This window comes from Numida meleagris, chromosome 2 (assembly GCF_002078875.1).
Source record: "Numida meleagris isolate 19003 breed g44 Domestic line chromosome 2, NumMel1.0, whole genome shotgun sequence".
NCBI lineage: Eukaryota > Metazoa > Chordata > Aves > Galliformes > Numididae > Numida > Numida meleagris.
This window is the reverse complement of record NC_034410.1, coordinates 127,194,725-127,220,092: the sequence shown is the minus strand read 5'-3', so window position 1 is coordinate 127,220,092 and position 25,368 is coordinate 127,194,725. Positions and strand designations below refer to the sequence as shown.

The window sequence follows — 25,368 nt, the reverse complement described above, 5'->3', positions numbered from 1 at the left end:
AGTGGATTGTCACTGTCACTGATAAGCACTCTGCCCTTTCTGTGTGTATTACACTTATTCTGGATTCTAACATTGTTTTAGGGACATGTCTATATTTGTCTGTCTTCATTTAATACTACCTTCTCCTGCCTTACAGATTGCACTGTTTCCTCCTTTTGTTTTTCTGTAAGTGATTTTTTGGTCTTAACAATGCTTTGCTGATAATGGGCTAAACACAAATATTTATAACACCAAACAATGCGTGCAGTTGCTGGCATGGGCAGTTTTGTCTTCTCTGATAAGAGCATGTGATAGAGGGGGGGAAGATCCCCAATTTCAACAGCTAAAGATAATTCTTACTTTTGGTTTGCTGTACCATAGCTATGTTTAGAGAATATTATGAAATGTTGGAACAAATTCCCTGCTTTCTTACCTCTAAGACCATGAAATGAATCTGTGTCCATAGCTCAGTATGGAGTCAGATATGAGAAATTAAAGCAGTTTTAAAAGAAGATTGTGGAAACCACTAGTGTGTTAAACAGAGTGATATTTAATGAGACTGTTCTGCATGGGATTGAGATTTTCTTTTCTCTAATAAATCATTTATCATAGATCCTCATATTAATCTCCCTATTGATGTACTGCATGATGTTCTTGGAGAACTCCCTCTGCTGCGAAGTAACTGAAGGTTTGGATAGTGCCTTTCTCCTGCCCCTTATCACTGTGAGGCAGTGAGGTGACATGTGGGGTGAGTGGTGTAAGGTGGGAGTGGGGATGGCTGATGGGTAGAATGACATTCGTCACTTCTGTGTCTGTGACCCAGAGCTGCCCCAGTGGACAAGGCAGCCTGTACCCAGGCTGTGAGAGCCGTAGGAATAGAGCTGAGGATGTGGTGGCAGATACCTTAAGTGTTCTGTGTCCTTTCCCAATGGGAGTTTCAACATTAGCAGCCAGACTCACACCCAGAAGCACTCATTGCAGTGCATGAACCTTTGTGCTTGCCCTCACCCACAGCACTGCCAAGTCCTTGGCAGCAAAGGAGGTGAGTGCTTGGGCAGCAGTGATCTCATCAGCCTTCTCCGTGCTCTGAATTATCCCTTGGCAGCAAAGCTGGTCCTCAGGACACGTGACCAGGTGCTTGCAGGAGGTCCAGAGTGCTTGAGGCAAATCTGTGTGATGCAAGAGTGTGGTAAGGACCTGGGGATTGAATAAAATAGTTCAGTTGGAAGGGACCTTCAAAGATCTTGAAGAAGATCTTAGAGAAGGCTCCAGGGAGACCATATAGCGGCCTTCCAGTACCTGAGGGGGGCCCACAGGAAAGCTTCTTATAAGGGGAGGGGCTTCTCATAAGGGTGTGTAGCGACAGGACAAAAGTGTAGAAAGTTACATGTTGAGAGGAATAAAGAATGCTTTGTTTTTCCTCAAGATTTTTTTTTCCCTTAGTAAAAACAGACTTTCCGTGGATTTTCCTAACACCCAATATTTCACCTCACTGCATACACATCTGTTTACATGTATTAAAAAAAAAAACAAGAAAACTTCTTCTCAGGGCATTAGCCAATGGCCTGTCTGAAGTCTTCCCGAGGATCCACTCAGATTTAATCTATATCCCCAAACTAATTTCCTTCTTATCCTGGAGGCAGATCTGTTCTTTCCTTGTAAGTAAAGAAGCATTGCTTTGTTTTCATGGTGATGCAAAAAGGGTAATCTCCTGTGCTCACCCAAGAAGTTAACTACTCTCCTCAAACAGAAAAATGCCTTTGGTGCACGTATTTTGGTATGAAACATTTCACATGTGATAGAAATGTATATGAAACAAATATGGGATGCAGACGTCAGGAGGAGGTTAAGACTTGTAGCCTATCACTGGCTCCTCCAGCGGACAGGTCCCCTCACAGTCAGCCTGGGACAATGCTGTGCAAGCCTCTGTGCTCTGGGGCCATGAAATGGAGGAGTAATGCTGTTAGGGAATCAGGCAGCGCGGAGGCCCTGCAGTATGATGATGACCTAAGAGATGCTATGGGAAACAAAGAACAGATGAATTAAGAAAATAAATTGGACTAAAAGACCATAGAATCATCATAGAATCATAGAATGGTTTGGGTTGGCAGGGACCTTTAAGACCATCTATTTCCAACCCCCTGCTATAAGCAGGGACACCTCCCACAAAACCAGGTTGCTCAAAGCCCACCCAGCTTGGCCTTGAATGCTTCCAGGGAAGGGGCATCCACAACCTCGCTGGGCAACGTTCCAGTGTCTCTCCACCCTCACAGTAAAGAATTTCTTCCTAATATCTAGTCTAAGTCTACCGTATTCCAGTTTAAAGCCATTTCCCCTCATCCTGTTGCTACCTGCCCTTATAAAAAGTCCCTCCTCAGCTTTTCTGTAGGCCCCTGCAGGTACTGGAAGGCTGTTATAGGGTCCCCCTGGAGCCTTCTCTTCTCCAGGCTGAAGAGTCCCAGCTCTCTCAGCCTGTCCTTGTAGGGGAGGTGCTCCAGCCCTCTGATCATCTTCGTGGCCCTCCTCTGGGTCTGCTCCAGCGTCTCCATGTCCTTCTTGTCCAAGGGGCCCCAGCATTGCTACTCTTTGTTTTCCTGTCATCTTCAAATTTTAACAATAGTTTTAGTAACTTGTTGTTTAGTAAACAATTATTTTAACCATTTATTTTACTGGAATAATTAGGGAAATGGAGCATCATTATCTTCAGAAGGGCTCCGGTAACATGGGGAGCAATGAAACAATGCTCTGCTTCTACCTAACAGGCAATGTCTAACCCAGAGAGCCTTTTTGGATGGCTACCTTGCTGATGGCAGCAGTTACACTTGATATCCAGACACTGGACTCTGCAGAAAGAATATTATGAGTAAAGGGCTTCTAGAACTGTGTTGTAGTTTTTTACTTGTGAAAAGTTGGCAAAAATGGCGATAATTTCAGTTAGGAAAGAATAAAACTCCCTATTTGAGGAAATGGAAGTATACACTTTTTTTTTTGAGGGATTTGTTGTTCTGAGGGTGTTGATGACTTTGTAGTTGAGCATTTCTTCTTATGCTTGTTCATAATCATCTCCTCCTAATGTTAAGTTCTCTCTGCTTTTATGGCATTGGCAGTTAAGTTCATATTTCCTTCATCTATGATAGAATTAGAAAACATATTTTTCCTTTTGGAATCACATTCTTGAAATAAAATCCCTTTAGTTGTGGCATAGTTCATGTGAGCAGTAAAAACCGATGGCTCAGGCTTGGTATAAATCTTAACCAGCACATCGTTGTTAAAAGTTACTGAGCAACTGTGAAGACTTGTTTTATTGCTGCAGGCTTCTTCTTTACTTGTTTTGTGTTCCCTGGTGCTTACTCTGAAACTGTGGGACTTCCTTTGAAATACCGGTGCATTGCTAGCACTGTGACTCTGGGATATCACCTGTTGTGATCCATATAATAAACAATTGCTAGTTAAATTCTGAAGCCAGTAGCAACCAAGTATTGTTGACATGGCTGACTGGCTTGTGCTGGAAAACTTCAGCTGGGGTTTTTTCCCCATGCCTGGAGAGGAGGAGAAGCATGCAGCGTCTTTGCAGAGTCACAGTAAGTTGGACAACCTGTTGCTGGGAGACAGGAATTCTGATTTGGGGAGGCAAGAAGTTGGTCATAAGATAGAAGAAATAAGGAGACATTTCCGACTGGGAATTTGCATAGGGATTTGAGTAACAAAAGAATTCATCAGCATGAGCTGAAAAGCACTGATAGTTTGGGCTCAGTAACCTTGTTAGTTTTGCAGCGGATCGAGGTAATTTTAAAGCCAGATAGTGGCATTGTATGTTGCTTTGCATATTACTTTTATAGATATTTAACATTTTTATGGAGTTTTAAAGAAACAATGACATATGAAATACTGCAGACCCCATTTCTTCTCTGTAGTCTTAAAGATGGATAGGGCTTTTAGAATTACTTAGGTTTCCTCATTGTAGATGTGCAGAAGGACATTGGCTGTAGTTCTGAAGTGGGAGTAGATTTTGCAGCTGTCGCTCCCTAACTTCCTTGTATTCAGGCCAACATAGGCCTGTGCCTCGATTCAAGAAATAAAAAGTCAAAATCCCACTGAATCTGATACGTCTGGACATTCCTGGTAAATGCCACCTGGTTCACCTAGAGTTAAGCGACTAAAGGGTATTATGTTTATTACATTACCTAACATAAGGGAAAAGTTTAAAAACAAGTTACATTAATAGATACTCTACATTTCTTCCTTATTCGTGCTAGTGGATAGCAAACCTTCTGACTTCCCTTGTTTTTAAAGGTTACATCATGCACAATGGGGTCATTAAGAGAATTATTTAATAAAATACTTCAGCTTATTTTTCATTCAAGATCACGATGAGAGAGCTCTGTCTGGTAAGCTGTTGAAGGTGCTTAATTTAGTTCTCCCTTGTTTCTTTGTTGGCTGCGCTGCCTGCTCCTGCAGTCTCCAAACAGAGCATGAGCCTGCTTTGGGTGAAAGACCTATCTGTCAAAGCCCCTCAGGCCCATTCCCCATATGGCTCAGCTGCTACTGTCTGGGAAGGAGTGGAAGCAGAGAGCAAAGTATGGCAGTATAGATAGATGTGATGCAGGGGCACGTAGCACCTTTACCATGCAGGAGCTGTTAGGCTTTATCTCCTAGGTAGGCACTTAATCAGATGCTATACATGTATAAAACACTTTGTAATTCACAGGTCACATGCTGAGTTTAACAATAGGACAAGAAACTCTTTTGTTATATTTGTAAATATATAAATAAGCCAGTATCTGTAGCTTGTTTTCCTCTATACCATGACATGCCTCGTTTCTCAACTGTTAGAAAACTAAAATTAAACACTACTCTATTGAGCAAGTTGTAAATCGAGGTTGTGAGTCTCTTTATTCATAAAATATGAAGAGTCTTTTGTGCTGCCCTTGGTCTCCAATATCCTTTTTCCCCATGTGGATGAGGCTGGATCCAGGCCTGGGAATTGCATCAGCTGTGGCCAAATCAGGGAAGTGAAAACTGTCTCTGCAGTTGACTGGAGTGAAGCTGGGCATTGCAGCCACTCTGCATTGCCTTGACAAGCCACTTAGCTTTCTATTCAGTCTTGTCATTGGCATAAAGTTGTTAACACTCCTTTGAACATTTTCGAGATGAAGGTCCAGCAGTAAACTCAGGCTTACTCAGCGGGGCAGGAAGATTACTGTCTGTGCTTGTTTTATTTATCATTCCCCTGTCCCCCTCTCTCTGCCTGTGAAAGGTATTGCTGAGTGCACGGAATCCCTGGCTGTCACAGTCTCAAATGCATCCTAATATAGCACATTTTATATGCTGCTCTAGTGCAACCAGAGATGGTTTTCTTTTTCCTTCGGATTGCGATATAATTAGATACACATGAAAACAGAAAATACTTTAAATTTATTACATTTTTATGCACCTTTGATATTCTTCACAAACACATCAAGTCCAAATGAACACACAGTCCACTGCCAAGACTTCACTTACCTGTTAAAAGTCATGTTTGTGTTCTGCTGAACTGTGATATTTACAAACATTTACACTGTTGGGCCTTTAGAAGCATGAGGAGAGAAAAGTGCGCAGAAAAGTAGTGACCACTGAAAAGCTGCATGTTTTCCTTCCTGTTTATGTGTTAGAGTGTTGTTGTCTGGTCTTTCATTCAAGAGAAGTATTGGTCTTGGAAGTTTACATCCATACATATTTTAAATGCAGAAGTATCTATCCTGCTTAGCTTTGTTTTGAAAGAAGGATATTCTGTAAGGGCATAAGGAAAGGGTACACAGATACTCTGTCAGTAATAGAGCTACTTACATTTAGACTCAGAAGTGAGGAAGATTACTAACCTGTCACCTTATTTTACTCACAGGATTTGGTTGTGAAGTCCTTCGCAAAAAGCACACCGCTAATCAGCACTTTATCTCTCACTGAAATACGAGAAGAGTTGGGATATTACACTGGATTTCACTGAATATCTTTTTTTTCACCACCGGGAAAAGGAAAAAAAATTGGCAGAACTTGAACTTCCCTATGTGAGTCTTAGGGGAATGAAAGAGCTGCACTGTAAGCTTGGAATCAGAAAGTGGCAACCAAGAAGCTTAAGAGAAACTAGCAAGATCCATGACAACTGCTATAAACAGTGTTGGAGGAAAAATCCTTTGAATAACTTAGTTACAAAGTCTGTCAGTCTGAGCAACTTGTCTTCTGAGTCCTATTTGTCATTGCAATTCACTGCTTGCTGTGATTCTGTGTGTTTTAAATTTTATCACTACAGTATTCCTGAAGCATCCTTTATCGCAGCAAGCTATTTATTCTCTCACTTTCAGAATATGAGAGTTGTTTTTGTGGCTGCTTCACTCCTAATTCTTATACCTGTACGATGCAGTTGACCACAAATGGGAATACACATACAAAACAATATAAAAGAGAACTCTGAGTTCCAAATTGCAAGCTGCACCTCAGTTTGGACATATATTACTTATTTTCTAACATGCCCACTTCTATATACCAATAAGCAAAATACCTGAGGCAATAGCTTGAGCATCTTCCCCCTTCATTTCCTCACACCTTGGTCTCCTCCCTGGTTGCACTGACAGAACTGTGTGGGCAGACACAGTGAACTGGACTGGCGAGATAACCAAAGCTAAAAATAAGTTGTTGACCAATTCTTTTTGGATTTGCTGGGCTGTCTTCATCCCAGGCTGGTTCCCCAGCCTCAGTTGCTGTACAGCAAACAGTTGTGCTGACTTGTGGGTGAGGATAAACCCTGGGGACAAGGAGTCTGGTGCCAAAGACCTGCTTGTCAGGCGGTGCCCTGAGGGTGCCATTAGTTTAACTGAGCCACTTCAATGGCTCATTGCTGTGGTTGTGGTCTGTTCTACTTCTCCCTACAATGAAAAAGAAAAAAAGCTAATAGGTTTAAGCAGGCTTAAAGAGTTGAATTGTCTGCATCAGATGAATGTATAGAGCAAGGACTGTGGTTGGGAGCAGAGGTGGAGGAACAGAAGAACCATGCCTCTTTGTGGCAGCGAGCAATGTTACTTGGCTTGATGCTACACAGAAACCTGCTTTTTTGGTGCTTATAACTTGTCCCTTTTTTGAGTTGGAAGGGACCTTTAAAGGCCATCTAGTACAACTCCCCTGCAGTGAACAGGGACACCACAGCTAGATCAGGTTGCCCAGGGCCTGATCCAGCCTCGCCTTGAAAGTCTCCAGGGATGGGGCATCAACCACATCACTGGGCAAAAGCAACTGTTCTAACCAACTTTACACTTGCAAAGTCTTCCCCTTCCTCCTTCTCATTTACTTCTCTCCACCAGGGTAATTTTTCTGATACAGACCTTCAGCTTATATACTGTACAAAATGAACCTGATGGGCTAATTCTGATTTAGTTGAAGACCTTTATGCTGTTTCTTCTGTTCAGTGTTTTTTCAGGGTGCTACAAAGGATGGTGAAGACAACACTCCAGAGTTCAGATTTTATTACAATGATTCAGGCACATGGAAGTGGATAGTTTTGTACACAATGCAGGTTAGTTCTTCGTACTTTCAGGAAAGCATCAGAGTAAAATGCAATTTATAGCCATAGAGAATCTTCAAAAATGATTAGTCCATCTCCACACAAGTGCAGCAGCTATGCTTTCTAGCAGGTTACCCTAAGGATAGGGTTACCTGAGGAAATGTATTTGAGTTTCTTTATTTTCCATGGCAAGAGAAGTGATTAGCACTCAGCAGAGAGCCTGGGATGCTAAGTATCCTGCAGAATCATTAGCTGGCCAGGCATACCTAAGGCCAAAGGTTCTCATCTTCCAGAAGAAATCCTGCTGTTCAAATGTGCCATATTAACCCAAATTGTAGTTAATAGAGTGTTAATAATAATAGAGGGTTAATAATTCATACAAAGGATGTGCAAATGTAACATCACAGTGTTTTCTTATAAAACATATAAATATTCCTTAAACAGGATTTTATCGGGTGCCATTCCTCCTGATGTTGTATGGGAGGAGCATGTACAGCTGAGTTCATGATGAAAGCAACCAAAGGAGGCCCAGAAATGGAGAGCACGTGTATGTTTAGGTGCCTGAATTTATATTTCAGGGAAACAAAACTCCTACTGCTATAATTCTGTCAACGGTTTACAGGCGTTAGGCCCGATTCCGTGACGAAGGGGACAGGGGACCCATGGGCCCATGTCCCAGGAAAAGGGGAAAGGGGAAAAGCGTAGGGAGATAGCCCTGAGAGCAAAGAACAGCGGCAACAATCTGAGGAGAAACAAACTAATTTACTAAATAAAATATCGGAATGCAAAACAATACACTATAATACAATATAATTACAATTTAAGCTGATAAATCCAATACAGAGAGAGAGAATGTCCCAAAATCAAGGTAGGCCTTACTCTACTACCGACGATAAGACGGCTGGAGAGCGAGGTGCTGCCAAGACGAGAGACGGCGGAAAAAAGGGACGAGGTCTCGTGATCTGCAAGTTTTTATACTGTGAGCTTTTATCTTTTCCCTCCGTCTGGAAAATGGTAACAGAGGAGCAAAGTGCCGTGGGGACTGTAGTAGTTCTTCTCTTCTGAGAACCAGGTACATTCACTACATGATGTTATGATGTGGAGTACCAATAACCGAAAATCATAAAACCATGACAAATTCTTTCCAAAGTGCTGAGTAAAGTCCTGTTGAGGAAAAGGTTCTTGTATGTTCACACATTTCAGTACAGGATTACTTGACTGTATACCTTGGTTCTGTTCTACTGAAATTAATATTTGTTCTGAATGTTAAAGGTGGTTTGACACCGTAGTTTTAATAATATTATGCATTCTTTGACTTTCATTCTTGCTGCATATAATAAAGGCCATCTAGGGCATAATTTTTTTATGTTGTGCTCTGCCCTGATGTATCCATCTCTGGACTTCAGGTCTTCACCATTTCACTTGCTTGCTCCATCTGCTGTAATGTTAAACCAACTTGAGATCTGACATTCATGCAGAGATGTGTTTTGGTTTTAAGTAGAAGTTCTAATAAAATATAAATCTGATTTGTAGCTAAAATATTTCTGTAGGCTTTTGTGTAGGATTTGTTGGGCTAAGTATCTAAATACATATAGATAGTTGCTATTTTTTTAGTCTCTAGCATTAATAAGATCTTTCTTTAAGTTTGTGACATCTGCAGGCTTTGAATGTTTGCTCTCTGAAAACGTATGAGAGAAGGAAAAAAAACTGTGTGACCTTCTAGAACCATGCTGATTAGTGAGCAATAAGGCAATGAACACCATGTTATTTCAAACCTTCAAACTATAAGCAACATAGAAGAAAAGAACAACTACTTTTGGAAAAGCATTGATTTTCTCTGTTCTATCATTATTAGTAATGGAAGTTCAGTAAATCTTTAATTAAGAAGGTGAATATTCATTTGATGTTCAGCTGTTGATAGTACTTGAGTAGCTTTAAATACCAACGAAATTATGAGAAAAGGATAAATACATCAGTTCATTTCTTACTTTGTTTTTACTGAGTTTAACTAAATGCTGATTTGCTCAGCATATTTTGAGTATTTGGGAAGCATTTAAGCTTATTGGAAGTTAAACTTCTGAATCTATTTAGGGGACTGAGATGCCTGAATCTGAGAAAATATGAGAAATCCAGCATCCAACAGAAACAGGTTAGTTAGAAATTGTCTCTACATTCTGTGTCTTGCTAGTGGTATTTATCCATATTTTTCTAACGGACAGAGAGAATTCTAATGAGTTTGATGGGAATGTCTTTGGGTAGGAAAAGGAGATAAATTTGAATTTTGGAGGAAGAGGAGGGCAAAAAACATCTGAATAAAAATTTTCTTTTAGTTTTGGTTTAGTGACAACTTCCTTCATTTTACTTGCTTTTTGCAAATGTTTCTGAATGAGACCTTTGTTTATAGGAAGCCAGAATACATGGACTGATCATGTGTGTATATCCACACATAGCTGTTGTAGTTCACAAACTTGTGCTTGGATTCAGCATTAGGTTTGTTCACTTTTTCCATTAGTGTGGGACTAGTTTCTGTTTGCAAAGTTTGTTACATATCTATACATGTACATTCCTATCATGTAAAAGACGTAATTCCAAGTTGCATTGGTTGTAATCAGTATTCATAGCTAATAATTCCTAAATAGCTAAGCAGCGAAGATAAGGTTGATTTTTCTAATTCATAAATGAAAAGGGAATAACGTAAAGCAAATAAAAGAAATACCTCTCTTACAGAGTATAATTGGTGGAGGAAATAATTCCAAAAGAGAAAACCAAAATTTAATCCATACTCAGAAAAAAATGAACATGTTAATACATATTTAGAAAACGTGCAGTAAACAGCACAAAGCTGATGCCTAACAACTCTTTCATAAGCTAACCAACTAATGTGTGTGGTGGGTTTTCTTCCCCTTACCTCGGAATTGCTCTTTACTCTTACAGCTGGATATTATATTCTAGGTTAGGTGTAGCCTTCAGTATCCACAAATAAGGTCCTTAAGGCATCCCATTCCTATTCCTCTGTCTCCGCTTGAAAAATGTATCTTTGCACCTTCTCATTTGAAGGAAAAAAACGTTTGAGTAGGGTCTTTGTAATGTTTCTATTAGTATCCCTGAGAGTCTTCTTACAAGTCTTTCTTCTGGGGTGGCTGAAATTAACTGAGTGCTGTCAAAGACTGTGAAAACATGCCAAATATTTTCTGCTGACTCATAAGAAATTCAGTGAATTCTTGTTCAAACAGATAATCTAGTGCAGCCATAGGATTTAGCAGTAAAACCAAGAACAATCTGTTGAATCAAGATAAAAATGATTCAACTCGTATGCAACAGGCAGACCTTGCAAATAGGATGCACTATGGAATGTCTGCATTTGGGCAATTTTGCTGTTACATCTTTTGGAAACCTTGAAAAAGAAAGATAGGGGGTAAATAAGGTATTAGGGAACTGAAACCAAATTTTGAATGGATTCTTTGAACAGCTTTGTGATGGACACTTCTAAGCAGGGTGCTTCAGGATATTTATTTTATATTTATACATCAAGATATCGTGCTGCAAGAGGCCTGCAAGAAACGCCTGTGCCCTAGATTCTCCCAGACCAACAGTAAACTGCAGATACATGCAGCATGAGGATAGAACTAAAAGATACTGCTTACTAATAATACGAAGACTTCGGTGTCATCCCTTGCCTTTGCAGTGCTTTTTATTTAGAGACTTTACAACTCCAGCGAACCTTTCAGTTAGATGGGTGCCGTCACTCTGGAGCTATTTTGTTACACGTATTGTTTAGGTGAGCACGCAGGTCACCCCGCCAGGCCCAGAGCCGCCATCCATCCCCCGAGTCCATTTCCTGCCGCGGCCCTGGCGGACTTCACCGCGCGGCCTCCGCCCGCCAGGGGGAGCTCGCGGCATCTCCGCCACCTCTCTGCTCCTCTGTGCGCGCTGAGGAGCGGACGGAGCCGGGCAGGTAACGCGGGGCTGCGCGCTGGAGGCGAGGGCCGCGTCCGTCGGGCTGAGGGAGGAGCGGCTGTCGTCGGTGTGTCCGTGTGCGGGGTGCGGGAGCGGTAGGCCTCGCGAGAGCCAGGCGGGAAGGCCGGCCGGCCGGCCGGCCCGCAGGCCGCAGGCAGCTCTGAGGGCGGCTGCGGTACCGCGGGGGAACGGAGCGAAGCGGAGCGCAGCGCGCTGAGGTGGGCGCTGCCGGGTGGGAGCAGGTGCTGCGGCCCCGGCTGGAGTCCGCGGAGCGACCCCGCCGTGCTGCCCGGCAGCGGCTGCGGGAGGGAAAGGAGAAGGCGTGAGGTAAACGAGGTTACTCAAAGGTAGTGCATATTTCTGCCAGAAGTGGGTTTTTTTAGCTGTCTCCATGAAGTGTCTTTGATGAAGGAATTACTGTTGTAAAGGGAAATGAGGTAGTTCTTTTTTTTTTTTCCTAGACAGCAGCAGTGTGTTTGATCAGCTGCTGCGCAGAACTGTGCCTGTGCTGAGAAAATAGGCATAGCACCAGAATGAGGGAGAGTAAGGAAGTAACTAGAGACAGATTGAGGGAAAATCATCAAGCCTGGGTATAAAGGGAGAACGTAAAAAGAGTTATTTAAAGATCCGTCTTGAAAACGGACTTGTGAATTACTTAATAAAGATGCTGACGTAGCAAAGCGGCATTAGGTAGTTTAAAGATATTTAATTGTGAAAAAAAGCAAATGCAGGCCTATGGTGATTCAGAAAAAGAAGTTACTTTTACCTGTGAACAAAGCTCTGGAATGCTTGTCACTGTGTTAGCCATTCTCGAGTGAGTGGGTGGAAGGGAACAGAAGCACCAAGAGGAGTGCGGGCGAGTGGGGAGGTGAAGAGTCTGTGCTGACATTTGACCTCTTCAGTGTTGTAGAGCAGTGGCCTCTTCTGCTGCCTGTTGAAACATCGAGCTAAATGCTATGAAGGGAATAAATTCAGCTTAAGGTGCTGTTGATACACGAATAGTTTAATACGGATGTTAAGGTTAATAGCATGTGAATATAATATTTCTAGCCTCCAGAGCACTGATGTCCAGAAGCAGCCTTCCCAAAGGTCAAGGAGGAGCAAGAACTCAACATATGTTTTGAAGTGGAAAGTGACTTGTTTGTAAGAGTAATTGCTTTTGCTTGCTGCAGCAGGGAACTAAGCTTGGTGTTATCTGTAGAACTTAGGCCTTTTTTCCTTTTCTTGTTCTGTTTGTAAAATAGTTTATTAACAAGAGCTTGTTAAATGTGTTTTTTAAAAGAGAAATATTTATAGTGATGTTAGCGCTCTGCCTAGTAGAATTGGTGACGGACAGAAAATTACTGGCTAATTGTTTTCTTTTTGAGTTGAAAAGAAGGTATTAGACAGTAAACTGAAATGAGTTGACTGAAGCGAGGTACATGCATCTGCTGCTTTCTTTTCAGAGGAATGCTAGTTTGCTTCTGCAAGAGGGAGCTATAAATGCCAGTTCAGATCTGCACTTAGGGGTAGGTTTCTTCTCAGCAGGTTTTGGTATCCCATTTTAGAACTTCCTTATCAGCAAGAGAGAGGGATCTCAAGTGACGCCCTAAGTTGTCTGCATTCATGATCCATCTGTCCCAATTTCTGTTCTTGTGCAGTTCATTTCTGAATACCTGTGGCCTTGAAGTCCCCATCTGCAGCCCAGGCCTGTGATACTCAGTCATCCACGGAGTGAACCACTAGTGGCTCTGCTGAGGATTCAGGTAAGGAATTTTGAGGGTTCTTTTCTCTTTCAGTGAGTCTGGTGGTTGCCTCCGTCACCATCTCACTTGCGCTCTGCTTCCAGGTGCACCAATCAGTGTGGGCATAATGTATTTCAGAGGGTATCTGTTTGTATGTGTGTTATGAAATACAAGATCCCTGATGTGTTCAGCTTTTTCTGGAGACCATCCATAGCACGCTGTCAGTGTAGATGACAGGCTGGCAGGCCTGCCTTGAGTGCATGCATCTGTTGCACCGCACTTCAGTTGTTGGTAATTATTTATTTTTTATTGAGATGCCACTGTCGCATAAGTGAAGAGCACAGATACTGAAACACTCAGGTTTGTTGTGGTTATCAGTAAAGTACAGGAAGGGAAGGCTGACTGGAAAAGTAGTGTAGAGATATAAACTAAAACCTGAATCTAAGTGGAACAGAGGTGTAGAAACACCGGCTTTTCCACTAGACAAATTTTTCACATCCATGTAACTCAGCTACGTCAGTAACATAAACTTAAAAGTTCTGTTAGTGTGTGTAGGTGGCACATTGTTCAGCGTGCTCGTGACCTCTTATAGCATCAGATCAGCATAATGGGTTGGGGATAGAGAAATGGCAGCTGCACGTTTCAGGAAGGGCTTCCAGTTTATTGTTTTGCCATGGATGGTCCGGAACACTTGACCTTTCATCTTCACCAGAGAAGTGCAGAGAGGTGTACACCTGTGCTTTCTGTGCCTGCATTTGTTTGGGAGTGGTTCTGCCTGAAGCTGAGTACATTTTTAGAGGTATGTGATCTTTTAAGCCTTGTCAGCTTCCACTAAGGATTACTAAGTAGCATTGTAGATTTAGTTGATTTATAAGGCTTACTTGGATTTTCAGGAAGCATTTTAAAAAATAAAAGTTCCATGCTAGAGGTTTTTGAGGATCCCAGTCACAGCATGAAAGTTTCTTCCGTGCAGAAACAATTGAATTGAAAAATTAAAAAGAGTGCAAAAATGAATTGCCAAAGTGAGGAAGGGAACTGGATAACAAAACGTAATATAATGGCACAGGAAGTTCAGTGTAGCTGAATAATGTAGAGTGATTTAGATAGGGTAAAAAGAATCCTAAGCCCCATATGAAATCTTGGGCTAAGTTATCTTGAGGCAGAAGTTTTACCGGTACCAGCGGTCTTTTGTTTCTAGGTTCAGCAGAATATAACTGCAGTTGATTAACAGCAGTTGAGCTGTCTCTCTCCCAGGTTTCGTAGTTACAGTTTCAAAGCCGTTTCACGTCCTTCCAATCATTGTTTGTTAGATTCTTGGTCGATTCCAGCCTCTGTGCGGATCAGAAGCTGGAGGGTGGCCTCCCTGCTGCTCCCCAGGCTTGCCAGTTACCCTTGAGCTTGGAGCCTGCTGTTCTGCCCGCCCCCAGTCCCTTCGAGCACAAAGCTGTGCAGACACTGGTACTGCAGGTTTGTCTACATGGAGAAAATTTTGGACTGTAAGCATTCCGAAATTCATTATTTCTGAAAAATAGCATCAGCAGGTATTCATTAGAAATGCAGCCTGAATAGTGTTACCGTTCCGTCTTACCATAACATATAACATGGTCCAGCATGGCTCAGTTAAGTATTTAAAATCATGATGTCTTGATAGGGATTTCGAATCTTTGGAAGCAGTAAATATATCATTTATCCATGCAGCTTTGGTAAACTGATTTCCTGTGTGGAAAAAGAAAATTCAGAGCACAAATGTCTGTATCCAGAGTCATCGCAAGAGTTCCGCAGCTGATGTCGTTGCTTGGCTTACCAGCCTGTGATTTCTGTGATTTTCTTCTGAGGAAATAAGAAAACACCATAAAATCTAGAAAAACCAGTCTGTGTGGGTCTTGAGTTATCCATCACAGCGCTCACTTCGATCAGTCCACGTGGTGGCAGCATTCTTCTAGATACAAATGATGCCCGTCCCCCTGCCCTTCACAGCTAGCCCACTGAATGGTGTCTTGTTGCTTAGTTAGAGTTGTCTTCTGTTCCGGAAGACTGCTGCAAGATCTGCAGCAAATTTAAACACGGGCCCTTCTGTAGGAGTGGAACTGATTCTCTGGTTTGTTTAAAAAGCAAACAGAAAGCCGACCTGTAACGAACTTTTGGGTTTTCTTGATCAATGTACATTAGCCCATAGCACTTTCCCAGCAGAACCAAAGAAGAAATGAATAAAGATTTGTGAAGAAGCTGGCAAATCACTCACATTGGTCATAGTTAATAGCTTTCTATATAAGCAAGTGCATCCAAACTAATATCAGTGATCAAGGAACTACTGAAGTTACTTTACTGGTTCACGTGAGCCAGTTGTGGGGCTTAAAGTTATGGACCATCTGTTTCTGACTACTGCAGATTGCTTTTCTACCTGAATAGTTCCATTGCAGAAGACAAACTGAGCAAGGTTCTGAAATACCTAGATGCATGTTTGGTAGAAGTGCACTGAAACATGTAATGCCACTGAATTACCACTTAAACTGAATTACCACTTAAGTCTAGAAAGGATAAAATGTCTGTGAATCTGCTTGTCAACAAAGGTATTGAAAAACAATGATCTCTTTCCGGTCGTTCCCTTATTTTGTATAGATAAATGCGCAGCAAATGCACTGTATCATCCAGGGAAGCATTTTACAGCCCTGGATTGACATTTTAGGTCTTGTTTATTTTTAATCTTTCAGCGGTGACATACAACAATGAGCAAAGCTCTCTCTATTGCCATTATCTACTAATCCATTAAAAAAAAAGTGCAATAATAATCCTTTTCCTAAAGTGCTCTGTAGGCTGTGTGCAGGGCACCATGTGCATGCAGCACACAAAATGCTGCTATGCGTAAAGCAGGCGTAATGCTGTGCTGAATCAAGTATGCTGCTTTTTGCAGCAGATCCGTATCAGTGGAGAAATAAAACTCTCATCCACTTGGACTGAAGAGCTAAGCGTTTTTAGTAGGAGGTGCAGTGCACTCAGTGGAAATTGTTGTAGATAGTGGTGGTGGTCTTTCCTAAACAAAGACAGCAGCTGGACTTTCAGCTGAAGCAAAACACTCAAGCTGGAATGTTTTTCATTCATTCGAAAGCTGGAGAGGAAGGGCTCAGCAAGCCACTGCCGCTGAAGTCCTCTAAAAAGATCCTGCAGGAAGAGGAAGCTGTCTGCCATGAGCAAGTTGGCAAATGTCATGTAATGTGAGACGTGATATGTGTTTGCTGAGGCAGGGTGGAGGAGATGTTATTTGTCCTTGCTGTTAATTTCCATGTACTGTCAGCGGCAGTTTCTCTGGTGGTCACCTTACTGACACCTAGATTCTAGGTGTGTTTGTCTTAACACTGAGGAACGTCAGCTGTTGTGCCATTTGACACTGTGCCATTGTTCTGAAGTGATGATTGCTTCAGGTTTTCTGAATGTTCTGGGACGTAGTGTTGTTTTGCAGAACTGGTGAGTAGTGTAACAGGGGCTGGGTGATTAATTACAGCTCGTCAAGTCCATTCATATTTTTGTCGTGGAGAGGCCGTCTCAAACAATGTAGCTCCTTTTTCTGGCACTGTTCGGTGACTGTTGAACCTAATGAGAAGGCCGAGGCCAAACCATACACATAGCGTGAAATAGAACCATCCACAGTTAGTGCAGGTTGAGTAGTTGCAGCAGCAAGAGGGCTTGCATCTTGCTCTGGCTTTTGAATTGCTCAGGTTAACCCCTGGCTTCTGCTTCCACAGGTTGGCGTGTGTGACGCTGCGGTTACGGCTGTACGCGGTGCAGTGGCAGACTACTGACTTCTAGCAAGTGCAAGTAAAGTGTTGTGACCTCATCGCTAAGTGTAAGCGTTCCTTTGGGAAACAGAGGAGTCCTCACCCTGTGCTGAGCCACGTGTGTCGTTGAAGAAGCGGCTCACAGCGGAATTTTAGGAATTATTACTAAAAGTATGCTGTGCTCGGACAGTATCGATGCTGTATAAACTTAGGGAAAATGTATTCTTATATTATACCTTTCTGAGAGAGTTCTTCTTGCTTGAGAGGATGCCTTTGAATTTACTTTTTTTCCTCAGGGCTAACTTCTTATCGCAGGACCAAGTTTTTCACACCGAACCTTTTTTCTTTTTCTGGAAGGGTAATATAAAAGCTACATTTTCAGGAGATAGTGATGCATTTTTAGAAGCAGTCATTTACTGAACCAAATTAATTGAACTCTGGCAGTGGTGATGTGTAGGGATATTCAGAACCGTCGTTTTGCAACACTTCCGTGTCTCATTGCTAACTCATGTAAGTCCCTTTGTGACGTGAGTGTGTAAGGGGAGATGTGCCAGCTTCCGTGTAGATTCAGCCTTGTTTTCTGATTCACCTTCAGAAGCAATTTAAAGAGAATAGCTCACGCTTTGTTTTTTTTTCTAAATCCACTTAATTGGATCTTCACAGCAATAACGATCTCTTTGATACATTCTACAGATTTAAATGCAACTAGTTTGTCTATTCAAAAATTCCTAATTATGTTGACTTGTAGAATTTTTTTTCTGAGTTTTGTTAGGAAGTTTTGCAAAATCAGATTCCAGTCAAGGCGAGAATCTATCTATTTGGGGACTGGCATTTTGAAGATGATACGGTTCAGCTTTGTGCTCAGCTCCTATCTGGCATATATTAGGTTGCCATACGTAAAATCAAATTGAGTTTGTAGAAAAGTCTTTTTTAATTACAAAGTTAGATCAAACCAGATGGGGCATTTTTTTTTTCCTGAATGGGAAAATGCATTTGTTTAGTCTGCAGTCTTCAAGCATTAGAAAGGAGGATTTTTTTTCTACTACTATTCTTTCTGTCTGTGAAATTCTAAGATTTCACTTGAGTCTTCTGCTCTTCAGTGATCAGTTCTTAAATATTGTAGAGATAATACAATCTGAATCAGAAATATTTTCAGTTACGCTTTCTGGTGCCTGTGAATCCTTGTGCTTCCTTTCCTGAGAAGTGGTGAGGGTATTTCTGGCATTATTAGCTGATGTTTAATCAGCGTTGTGTGTGAAGTGACAGGAAATTTTGCAGGGCTTTACCAGACCCACACATCTGGTATGAAAATATTAACATAAGCTTACATTTAGCAGAGCGTGCCATACTGTTTCTCAAATGGCATACCTTTCTTCCAGTACAGTATTCTGTTGTTGATTTATGTTAGGCCTTTTCTTACTGAAGAGGTTTAAGCACTCAAATGCTACATTACAAGCAAGCCACAATCTTTTTATGAAGTACAAGTAGAGTTTTGTGCTGTTGATATGCTGTTAACACGCTGATAATTTGAGGTTGCTACGTTATTTATGATCTTGCATTAGGGAAGATTTAGTGCAGAAAGTAAAGGTGTCAGCCACAACATAAAGAAATTGGGCCTGATGTTTTTCTGAGCAGGGATTGGGCTTGCAGAGTTGAAGCATTCTCATCTCATTTAAGATTTAGGTGAGAGATGGGCAAGAAAATTGAAGTTGCTGTCAGCTGGCAATGCTGACTTTGCACCCATCTAGGTTTTGTAACAGACCCATCGAAAATCCAAGCACGATGTCCTTACTTTCTGAGGAGGGTTTTAAGAAGTCCGTTAGTGCCCTAAGTGATGCTAGCCTTGCATGAAATGTTTTATGCTGGATCAGTGAACTTGCTTTTTGCTATTGGAAGTGATTGTGGGAAAGTGTGCTCGAGTCAGTGATATACCATCACATGCTTCAAAACATACTTGCAGCCCCACGGGAAGTACTCTGCCTCAAATCATTCCTTATACAGATAGCAGCGCACAGCAGTTATTCCCATCGCTTTCACTTTGCGGCCAAGATAGGAAAGTTGTGCATTCCTGCACAAGGAAACTGGGCGGTGTTGATACATGTAGCAGAGTTTGTCCAAATCGGAAGTGCAAAGGAGAGAAGTTTAATCTTATTAACCTCAACAGTCCCAAAACTGTTAATCAAACCAGTGCATAAATGTTAGATATGGCCCCGTAGGTGCTTTGATCTTGAGCGTGTTCAAAAATATGGGGGAAAAGCTGTAAAATACAGACTGAATAATTCTCTCATTTTCGTGAGAGTTTAAAATTGAATTCTTTGGCTGCTGGCCACGTTTCCATTCTCGTAGCTGAATGGGTGCACTAGTGTAGACGAATACCTTGTATAGATGAGAAAATTTAAATCTGCATATAGCAGTCGTACAAGAGGTTCGTAGAGTTAATCAGGACACTGCTACAGCCTTAATAAAAGATACAAACCTTGATCAAGAGAGAGATGCTATTTCACGTGAGATGTCAGTTTCCATTCAAACTTCATCTGCTTACATTTCTTTTTCTTCCTGCCACTTGAACTGTGTTGTGGCTATATGGAGTCTAATAAGGATTTTACTGATTTCTGTGGTATTTTTTTGCCTTCTTTCTGAGGCAATGAAGAACTTTGCTGTCCACTTCCCTAGATGTTTTCATTTTTTCTTACTGTTGCCTCGTGCACAGTGTTATCATCCTCTTGCATAGTCCTTCTTTTGTATTCCTTGTTTTCAAGTAATCTTCTCTGCGTTCCATAAGTCTACGGTGTCATCATACCCTCATTATTTGAATTATCCTTAAAATACTCTTCTGCTAAATTTCAGTCATGCTTCATGAAGTATCAATCCCTGGTGAAATGATACACATCTTCCTGATACAGCAAAGGAATTAATCCTTCATCTGATATGAATCCAAAGAAACTGGATTTGTGCTTCTCCATAGCGCACTTCTGGCTGAACACTCAATAGCTCCACTCCATTTGATTATTGTCCTCGTACCTATTTTCAATTTTCACTTTCTTTGCTCAGTACTTTGTGTATCTATGGCACTATAAAAATGGTTTGCTGCAAAGTGTTGAAAACCCTGTTTCTTGCAGAATGAAGGGATTAGTATTTGTAGTAGTCAGGCTTTTTCTGCAACTGATTGTACATCAAAGTTCAAATGGAGATGGTGGAAGCACCCTTAGAGAGGCTCTGCTTATGTATAGTTGGTAAGAATTGTCACTGCATCTGTTAATTGAATTGTTTGTAGTCTCCGAGTTTATGAAGAGTACTTCTCCCTTTTTTCAGTCTTGACCTATGGTGCGTTAGACTTCAGTATCAACTCTACCACGTGTGATCTTTTCGTAGGGGAGAGGTACTCACCTGTCATGTATTTGTGGCATTGATTTTATTAGTTCTCTGTAATGACAAGGCTGTGCTACAGTTCCCAGAGATATGAATAAGAGTAAATAGAGCTCCTCCTTTTGTGTTTTGGTTTGAGAACCAGCCTGGTCTGACAGATGTCTGCACTGTATTTATTTGCCTGCCTTCAGTGACGCTTTTCCCACTTTTTCTTGCAGGTTTGTCATCTGCTCCAGAGACAGTCAGAACCATGTCCTACGTTTTTGTAAATGACTCTTCCCAGACAAACGTGCCCCTGCTGCAGGCTTGCATTGATGGAGATTTTAACTATTCCAAACGCCTGTTAGAGAGTGGTTTTGACCCAAACATTCGTGACAGCCGGGGCCGAACCGGCCTTCATCTTGCTGCGGCCAGAGGAAATGTAGACATCTGTCAACTCTTGCACAAATTTGGTGCTGACCTACTAGCCACTGATTATCAAGGTAATACAGCCCTTCACCTGTGTGGGCATGTGGATACCATCCAGTTCCTAGTTTCTAATGGACTTAAAATTGATATTTGGTAAGTTGCTTTTTCTGTTGCTTTTCTTCTTTCTTTCTTTTTTTTTTGGTAACAACTCGTGTTTTATAATATGTTAGTGTTCATCTCTAGATCATTGTATACAAATCTGCTGTTGCTGAAGTACTGTATTTGGTGCAGTTCAGCTTCGTACGATATCACTTAATAAAAGCAGAAAATAAAAAGGCAGGAAAACAATAAGAGGCCACTTCTGCTGATCAAGCACAACAAGCAAAGCAAACAAAAATAGCAGCTGCTGGTGTGGGCTGCTGTATGTAATTCTGCCTCTGCGATGACACTGCTATCCTGGTTTGGCCAGACAGCTAGGTGTGGGTGGTTGGCACCAAAAAGGAAAATCACGTTGACTACTTTAAAAGGATTTTCTCCACCACAGTGCTTTTGTTTTAATTGTTGCGCTGTATAAGACAAAGAAAATACAGTGTGTGTGTGTGTGTCAGTTCATTCCCATACTCCTTTGGTGACAATGCTTCTTTTCAGTGTTTTCCCACTCCCTCAAAGTCTGTGACTCACTCCTCCTTTTAAATGTTGTATATTCTTTCCTTCTGGATTCCAGCAGCTGTCTGATGCCAGTGCTCAGATGCAAGCTCCCAAGCTACAAATAACTAGCTGTTTCATCAGTAACTGACTTATTTTGTTTGTGGAACTTTCTGCACAGTCACAATGCATGCAAAAAAATGTGAAACTTCAGAATGTTATTGTTTTTTTTTTTAATCTGTCCCCATTTCACTTGTCCCCCATTGGTGCTTTCATCTCAGCAAAACGAGTTACTGGCAGACCAGATTCTTCATGGATTGTGTTTTCTTTATCTTACTTCGAGCAACTCTGGTGAAAATCCCTAATCTGAAGGCAGCTCCGGTCCTATTCGGTATTATTTTAAAAGTAGCAGAGGAACCATCTGTATTTTATTTCATTTTTGCCTGAAGTCCTCATACCCACATGGAAAAGGGAACTATGAAGAAGCAGATTGCATAATTTCTTCTTGAACTCAAGCTTACCCTTAAACATTGCCATAAATCTACCCTCTTCTGTTATAACACCCAGAGATTCCAATTAAATTGGAAAACTAGGAATTTTGTTTTTATTTGTAGGAAAAGGAGTTGGGCTTTTTCAAACCTACATGCACTGGTGTTTTTCTGTAGTCAATCCTGGTATCACTTTTATAGACAGGAATTGCTTACAGTCTTGAATGACAAAATAGTTCTGAGTGCTAAATTTTACACTGTGTGTTACGCTAAATTGTCTTGTACTCAATTTCTACTTTAAGAGTTTCTTTTCTTCTCATTCCCTTTTGTGGCATTACTTTAGCAATCACCAAGGTGCAACACCACTTGTTCTTGCAAAACGAAGGGGTGTGAATAAAGATGTGATCAGACTGCTGGAATCTTTAGAGGAGCAAGAGGTGAAAGGATTTAACAGAGGAGCCCACTCAAAGCTGGAAACAATGCAGACTGCTGAAAGCGAAAGGTATTCACAAAACAAAAAAGAGATGCTGGGAAAAATAATTATGTATATTTAAAATACGTCTTTATTAGTACCTGTTCATTGCTTTTAGATTTGTATGAACTGACTTGCTTCTTTGTTCCTCAAAACGGAAAATATCAGGTTTGGCCCGGTACTGTCCAACCAAATAGAAGTTAAATTTTAGAATTTGGAAAAATCTCTCGATAGATCAAATGTATGGAAAAGAAAGAACTTTCTCTAATAGAGATTCTCATTTTAAAGTTACTATTTTTTTTTAATTTAAATAGCTCATTTTCTGTTGTAATCTCAAAGAATAAACGTCGTACCATTTATCGTGAAGCCAAAGAGAATATGGGGTGAAGTGTGAAATGCCGGTAGCGCACACTGACCTACCACACTTTCAGTAAGATGGATTGTCTATACAAGCAAAAGGTAGCAGGCTTTTCATCTGTCTGAATAAAGGCTTGGATACGGTGCTATTTATGAAATTTCTATTGGTAGTAGTCCTGGAAAAGATGGAGATCAAAATGAGTTCTGTGGTGGACAAAGAGGCGGTTACAAGAGAGCAGGTGATTTCAGGAGAACAGCTAACAATTTCAGGGAAAGGACTGGGTGAGAGGGAAGACACCAGTGAGTTCCTAAAGGTCTAGTTCTGGAACTGGGCATACTTAAAACTTTCACAAATGATTCTGACACAGGAAGAAGGATCTTACTGATACTAAGAAGTGAGGCGCAGGCAGCTCAGGGGATAATTAGGATGCCGTAGGAAAAAAAACTCGACAAGGGGAAGGAAGTTGGACCCCACTGATCAGAGAAACTTTTTAAGCCCTGAAATACAAAATTGAATATTGCTGTCAAAATTGCTTTGGTATAAAATATTGGATTTTCTGCCCGTTATCTTTCTGACTTAGTAAATTTGACTGAAAGTTGTTCAGTCCACATGTTGTTTCTATCTGACTTTATGTGGCAAAAGCTCAGTCGCATCTAAATTATGATTTTTGATTTGATGGTGTCTCTTTAATGTGCATAGCTTCCTTTCTGTTATTTGACCTTCATAAATGTTACATTGTTTGGTTTGGCAAGGAAGTCAGCAGTTCTCCTTGGGGAGAGGCACAGACATATAAACAGTGCGTTACCCAGCTTGTTTGTGAACGTATTTAACATGTCTGAAATACATTATATTTAGAATAACAAATAACAGATGCCTGCAGCAGTAAAAGCAAGTGAGCTTGTATGCTGTTTGCTTTGTAAATAAATAATGTCTTTGTAACAGTTGGCTTTTCAGGCTGCCACGGTTTCACTCCTCCCTCTTTGTATTTTTTTCCACAATTTAGATGAATTTTGCTCAGATGAATGAATTCTGTCCTCCTCGTTCCCTCCTCTTTACATTATCCACGAACCTATTGAAAAATAATGGTTACTTTTTCTGAAAACCACGAGCTTCCCTTTTGATCAACAGTCTCTGATATAAGATTTCTCCATTTGCTTTACAAATGGTTGCTGCTGGTCTGGAAGCTGAGGCCAAAACTTAGTTCCCAGATCAAATTTCTTCTCTCTTGCTTTGCCCCTCCACCCCGTGCTGTCAGGAGGCAGAGCTCACCTCTGTCTGTCAGCACAGGTGACACGTCCCTCCGCGCTGCCCAGCGGTCATGCCCACAGGTACATCCAGAGGTGAACTTCTGTATTATGCTGAAACAGGAAAGAACATCCACCTGGGCTGTGTGGCACAGACCCTTCTGTAGGATGCTTTGCTGCAATACTATTTCTTAAGCAGATTTAATTTGTCGTAAGAAAAAAATGTCTCGAATACCATTACTTTTCATTGGGTTGCTATATAAAATATCAAAAATGTTTGCTATGTCCCCTTTTCTATTAATGAGCAAGCGTGGGATCTTTTCATTTGAATCACGCTGCACCTTTATTTAACCTCTCTCTGTTGTTACGTATTAACGAGTTAGTACTTAGTGAGTAAGTAGTTCTGTCTTATGGCAGTGTCTGTCTTCTAATAAAGTCTCTGTTTTGCTCGGGAAATCATAAGCAAGGAAGATGACTAAATCCTGTAGCTATGGGCAAGCTGAAATAGCTTTACGGCAAACTAAATATTTTAGAAGCAAAAAAGGCAAGCTGCTTAATACGCAGTTTCTGAAATTTTCTGCACATCATGCTGCAATGCTTTAGTAAGCTATGGGAGTCGAGGTTAATTATTCTTCTGTGGCTGTACTTCCTAAGAAGAAAAAAAACCATATAAATAGTGTGAAATTTTTCCATGGTGTAATCTTGGAAGAGCAATTTGGAAGTGAGACCTTAATCTCCAGTAGCACAGCTGGTGAACAATAGCGTTTGTACAATTAGTTTTGATTTGGAAATTACTTTTCCCTGTAAGGTTTTCAGTTATTATCGATGTAAGAGATATGTAGGAATATGGTAAGTGAAAGCAATTGGAGGAGAGAAAAAAGTGTTTTTCTTTTCCGCTTGCCCTCTGCTTTGACTTCACTGTGTATGCAGTCAGTCTGCGTTTGCTTTCTGTGCTTGTCAAAGCATGATTCTCTAAACACTTGTGTGTGTAATTTCACTCAAGCAAGAAGCAGCAGGACTGTACTGACGACTGAAATTATACGTAAGTGAAATAAATTGATAAGAAAATTTTCCTCTTCTTCATGAAGTTTCTCATAAAGCAACGGAGAAACAGTTTCCTGTTTCCACCAATTGTGAAACCAGCAACACGGAGACGATACAAGAAGCCAAGTGGTATTTGAAACAACCCACGTTCTTTTCTAAAGATGATTCGTGGCCAAGATGACTGCATCGTTCTCATTTTTCTCATTTAAAAGTGAGGGTTGCAGTCCCTAATTTGTAGTCTGACAATTTAAGAGAGCTTGATGAATTGGGGGTGGAATGTTAAAACAAACATCAGAGCAACTGCTGAGAATCATGTGGCAGAAAACACAGCAGTACTGACTTGTCTTGAAGTTCAGAAAGTTGGGAGTTTTTTTTTTTT

At 41.1% G+C, this 25,368-nt stretch overlaps 1 protein-coding gene across 5 annotated transcripts in view; it reads left to right on the top strand.

The window, feature by feature from the left end:
• Positions 11,320-25,368, top strand: part of ANKRD46 (ankyrin repeat domain 46) — a 16,573-nt gene continuing 2,524 nt past the window's right edge. The window contains exons 1-5 of one of the 5 annotated variants that reach the window (XM_021385998.1): positions 11,320-11,465; positions 13,108-13,212; positions 16,932-17,032; positions 20,549-20,891; positions 22,215-22,373. In XM_021385998.1, coding sequence (XP_021241673.1) covers positions 20,581-20,891; positions 22,215-22,373 — 470 coding nt within the window. In that variant the 5' untranslated portion in view covers positions 11,320-11,465; positions 13,108-13,212; positions 16,932-17,032; positions 20,549-20,580. Of the gene's footprint in view, positions 11,563-11,585; positions 11,795-13,107; positions 13,213-16,931; positions 17,033-20,548; positions 20,892-22,214; positions 22,374-25,368 lie in introns of those variants that run through there. The other 4 variants (XM_021385999.1, XM_021386001.1, XM_021386003.1 and 1 more) reach the window with 4 other exon arrangements.